The following is a 4,485-nucleotide window of genomic DNA, read 5'->3' as shown; positions in this document are numbered from 1 at the left end:
GCATGTATGAATGTTTATAAAACACACTGTTTAATCTGCTGTGCATGTATGAATGTTTATAAGACACGCTATTTATTCTGAATGTTCATAGGACCTGCTGTCTGCTCAGTCTGGTATGGCAATGAGTCGCGTAAGACATGTTGTTTAATCTGCTGGATGAATGCATGTTGTGAATCTAAAAGACCTTCTTCCTTTGTCCATTCTGTTCTAGTCGTACCCAGCACTTGAGGAAGCCTGCACTGACTGTTTTGACTTTGACTTTGTTTGCTACTGGTGAGTCCCTGATTATGCAGAGAGCATCTATAGTTTTACCAGCAGTTTGGGTCTGTGTCTGAATAGATGTACTGTAGAATGCTACCAAATCCAAAGCCATGTCTTGGGGACCAGTCTATACCGAGACAGTATAGTCCTTCTGGTTACCCTGTGGATGTGCCTTGACCTGCTGGCTAACATGAATGTGTGTGTGTGTGTGTGTGTAGGTTTCTGGTATTGGTACCCTGCTCTCACCTCTCTCCTGATGGTTGCTGAACCTGCCTGGCCTGGTTACAGCACATCTACCCTTGGCATGAACACGGTAGGTCTGTCAGCAGAAACAACCACAGCAGATAACAGCTGACTGGACCACATGTGGTTCTGATCTGATCAACCACAGCAGATAACAGCTGACTGGACCACATCTGGTCCTGATGCGGGTCAGCTCTGAGCCATAGTCAGACAGAGTCTGCCGGTACTGACGTGAGGAGGGGAAGTAAACACTGCTGATTGTGTTTCTGCTGCAGGACCCAAGGATTGTGACGGATTTCAACGTGTTCCGTAAGGAAGTCCTGGACCGTATCCACCAAGGAGAGGCCAAATGGAAGGAAAGCTGGACTACAGAACTGGATGGTGTTAAGGTGTGTGTGTGTGTGTGGTGTGTGTGTGTGTGTGTGTGTGTGTGTGTGTGTAAGAGAGAGTGAGAGAGAGTTTCTAAATTGTCAGGTTAAAGTAGGAATAAAATGGATAGGTGTCTGATCCAAACACACACAAGAGCGCTACATTGTGCCTCCTTCTCTTCCTCATGTAGCGAGATATCGGCCTTCTGAAGGAGGATGGAGAGAGACACAGGCGCATGTCTGAGGTGAGGCTCTCTGCCAAACATCACAACAGACTCTGAGTTTGGAATGGAAATGGAGTAATGTGAAGAGTTAAAGATTATCAATGAATGAATCTTTCCTTTTTCTTCTCAGATCATGAGAGTGGAAATGACTAACTTCAAGGATGTGGCAAAAAAGTGAGTTTGTCATAACAATTGCCCATGGATCTGTGTATGTATGTGTGTGTGTGTGTGTGTGTGTGTGTGTGTGTGTGTGTGTAACTATGTGTGTTGAATTTGTCAGCTTGTGTAATAGGTTAACATTATGATCATGAATGATTTATATGCATGACTTGAAGCATTTCCTTTCTGACTGTGTGCTTCAGTGTCTTCCATTGTGAATCATCTGAAATACTGCTGCTCTATGCCCTGACCCCATGACCTTGTCTCCTCAGTAATGACCTTGACCAGCAGACTTGGGTGAATAAAAAGGTCACTGGTGTGGCCCAAAAGGTAGCTAAACTCAAGGACAGTGTGTCGTACCTCAGAACTGCCCATCACAACCTCGAACAACGCCTGGATGGTCAAGAAAACACCAATGCTCAGGTACTTTATCACTCTCTCACTTACACATAAAAACAAACAAACACAGACACAAACACAAACAGTTTGGTTTAGGAATTGTTTATTTGTAAAATGTCACACTGTAGCGTCATAGCAATCATGTAATAACTCCTCCCCTTCCCGTTCTAATTAGCTGAAGAAGGAGCTCACTGATTGGCTGAAGCAAGAGTTCCGGGCAGCTCTTGGAGAGGAGGCAAGAATTTCTGTTCTGCGTCCTGAACTGCAGGGGGCGCTGGAGGCTCTGGAGAAGAGGCTGCTCCAGCATCTGGCTAAAGAGCTGCGCAAGGAACGTGGGAACATGTGGAGGATTGTGGGAGAGAGCCTGCAGAATGAAGGACTGGGCTCCATTACGGTCAAGGTAAGCAGCCATTTTGGGAAGGTCTTCTGAGAAATGAAAGGTTATTAACTAAAGCAGTAACAGTAACAGCTAACAAATTGATACATGTGGGTTATTTATTATGTGTGTGTGTGTGTGTGTAACAGCATGTCCAGGAGATTGTTCAGAGGGCATTGAGCCTTTATAGAGCAGATGGAACTGGCATGGCTGACTACGCTCTGGAGTCTTTGGGTGAGGATCCCCATACTGTGTGTGTGTGTGTGTGTGTGTGTGTGGGAGAGATAACATATGTTTAGGGATATGTCTGTCTATATATTTCTGTGTGTCTGTGTCTACATGCGTTATCACGTGTGTATGCATTTGTGTTGCCATGTGTTTATGCATGTCTCTGTATGTCTGTGTGTATGCATGTCGTTGTGTGTGTGTGTTCATGCATGTCTCTGTATGTGTGTGTGTATGCATGTCTCTGTGTGTGTGTGTGTGTGTGTGTGTGTGTGCGTGTAGGTGCTACTGTGATTGGTTCACGGAGTTCGGAAACATACCGCACCAGGTCTCCATGTGTCAGCCTGTTTGGGGTGCCACTGTGGTACGCTTCAGAGAGTCCACACACTGTTATACAGGTAACACACCTATTTATGAACACACACACATTTGCACACACACATATGCACAAACACACACAGTTAACAGATTCTGGCCTGTGTGTGTGTGTGTGTGTGTGTGTGTGTCAGCCTGAGATGCACCCTGGGAAGTGCTGGGCGTTTAAGGGCAGTCAGGGTTTCCTCACCATCGGCCTGTCCCTCCCTGTGCGCGTCACACACGTCACCTTGCAGCACATCCCCAAGAGCCTATCCCCCACCGGACGCATCGACAGCGCCCCTCGAGAGTTCGCCGTTTACGTGAGTCTCAGACGCCCCTTTACCAACACACTACGGCAACAGATTGGTCAAATACACGAATGGATGCCCTTAAACAACACGATAAAACGCATTATATGACTTTCTGAAGAGTGATTTATGTATTGAGTAAAGTGTGTGTGTGTGTGTGTGCGTGTGTCTGTGTGTTTGCATCCATCTCCTCCTCCAGGGCCTGAGTGGATTTGATGAGCAGGAGGAAGGGAAGTTCCTGGGTAGATTCACATATAACTCTGATGGCGAGCCCATCCAGACCTTTGAGCTACCGGTGAGACATCATCAGAAGCCTTTAAACTTTGATCCAATCTTCATGCCTTAGAGCTTTCTCTCTCTCACCCTCATTACACGCCTTTAAACTCTGTTCTATCTGGTTTACTGTCGCCCAATATGCCTAAACACTCTCACCAGCAAAACTCTTCACCCTTTACTCTTCTCTCTCTCTCTCTCTCTCTCTCCCTCTCTCTCCCCCTCTCTCTCTCTCTCTGATGGAGATAATTTCGAAACACTGTCAAGTGCCTTGTATTAATAATGTGCTTATGTAAGCAGGGACATGGCTTTTCTGTGTTTCTGTTTGTGTAACTTAGATTATTAGCTGCCACTTAGTCTGCATATGTGCAAGAGCATGTTTGGGTCAGAGGTGATAAGAAGGGTCGAACTGTGCTTCTTTCGAACTTGTGTAAAACCGACATCCTTGCGTGACAGAAAGCATAGTAAGATGACCTCCGACGTCAGAGACCCACCACGTGGTTATCCCTGCTGACAAATTGTTTTGGCGTCAGAGAACGCTAACTTCTATCTATATAAACCTTGTGTGATGTGTTTCATTTGGCTTCTCTCTCGTCTGCTGCAGTCTGGGACTGAGCACGGTCTCTCTCTCTCTCTGAGCGAGGGCCCGTGCCTCTCTCTGGCCTGCTGGGACGTGGGTGAGCCCACAACAGGCTTGTTGTTGTTGTTTAAATAAATATACTCATATGCAACTCCGGAGTCCTGAGGTAACTTGAGTGAATTTTCACCTAACACTCTCTCTTCTCTCTCTCCCACCCTCTCTCTCTCTCTTCCTCTCTCAGGACTCTGTGAAGGATGTGTATCGTGCGGTGCAGTTAAGGGTTCTCAGTAACTGGGGTAACCCTGAGTACTCCTGTGTCTACAGATTCAGGGTTCACGGCCAGCCACTGCCCCACTGAGAGCCGCACACCACACAACCTCACCAAAGACTTCATTTGTATTACTCTATTACTTTATAGATAATAAATATCTCTGATTACAAAGCAAAGTGTGTTGTGTTACATGTATTTTGAGTATGTATACTCGGCCTCTGTATTCAAATTGAAATTGGCCATTCATTTTCATTGCAATACCAAAATAGTGTGGTGGCATGTAAATATAAGTTGTCCTTAACATTTTAGAAATAGTAAGTGCACTTCTCAAAATAATTTGTACAAACAGCTCCACACAACTGACGACCTGCAAAAACCGGTAACTCGCTCAAACTGCTTAGTTGTCTCACTATGACTCAAAAGTAAATAACTGCATCAATG

At 45.6% G+C, this 4,485-nt stretch overlaps 1 protein-coding gene across 1 annotated transcript in view; it reads left to right on the top strand.

Annotated features, from left to right (window-relative positions):
• LOC122128997 (SUN domain-containing protein 2-like) overlaps nucleotides 1-4,184 on the top strand; it is a 6,342-nt gene extending 2,158 nt beyond the window's left edge. Inside the window, exons 6-17 of the mRNA XM_042704047.1 lie at nucleotides 212-273; nucleotides 480-574; nucleotides 780-893; nucleotides 1,064-1,117; nucleotides 1,227-1,270; nucleotides 1,528-1,678; nucleotides 1,830-2,054; nucleotides 2,180-2,264; nucleotides 2,538-2,653; nucleotides 2,765-2,932; nucleotides 3,120-3,215; nucleotides 4,015-4,184. Of these exons, the coding sequence (XP_042559981.1) occupies nucleotides 212-273; nucleotides 480-574; nucleotides 780-893; nucleotides 1,064-1,117; nucleotides 1,227-1,270; nucleotides 1,528-1,678; nucleotides 1,830-2,054; nucleotides 2,180-2,264; nucleotides 2,538-2,653; nucleotides 2,765-2,932; nucleotides 3,120-3,215; nucleotides 4,015-4,131 (1,327 nt within the window). The 3' untranslated portion in view covers nucleotides 4,132-4,184. The remainder of the gene's footprint in view (nucleotides 1-211; nucleotides 274-479; nucleotides 575-779; nucleotides 894-1,063; nucleotides 1,118-1,226; nucleotides 1,271-1,527; nucleotides 1,679-1,829; nucleotides 2,055-2,179; nucleotides 2,265-2,537; nucleotides 2,654-2,764; nucleotides 2,933-3,119; nucleotides 3,216-4,014) is intronic.
• Nucleotides 4,185-4,485: the final 301 nt, after the last annotated feature.

Source organism: Clupea harengus, unplaced genomic scaffold (genome assembly GCF_900700415.2).
Source record: "Clupea harengus unplaced genomic scaffold, Ch_v2.0.2, whole genome shotgun sequence".
Lineage (NCBI taxonomy): Eukaryota > Metazoa > Chordata > Actinopteri > Clupeiformes > Clupeidae > Clupea > Clupea harengus.
Note: the sequence above shows the minus strand (reverse complement) of the source record. Positions and strands in the feature narration are given on the sequence as shown.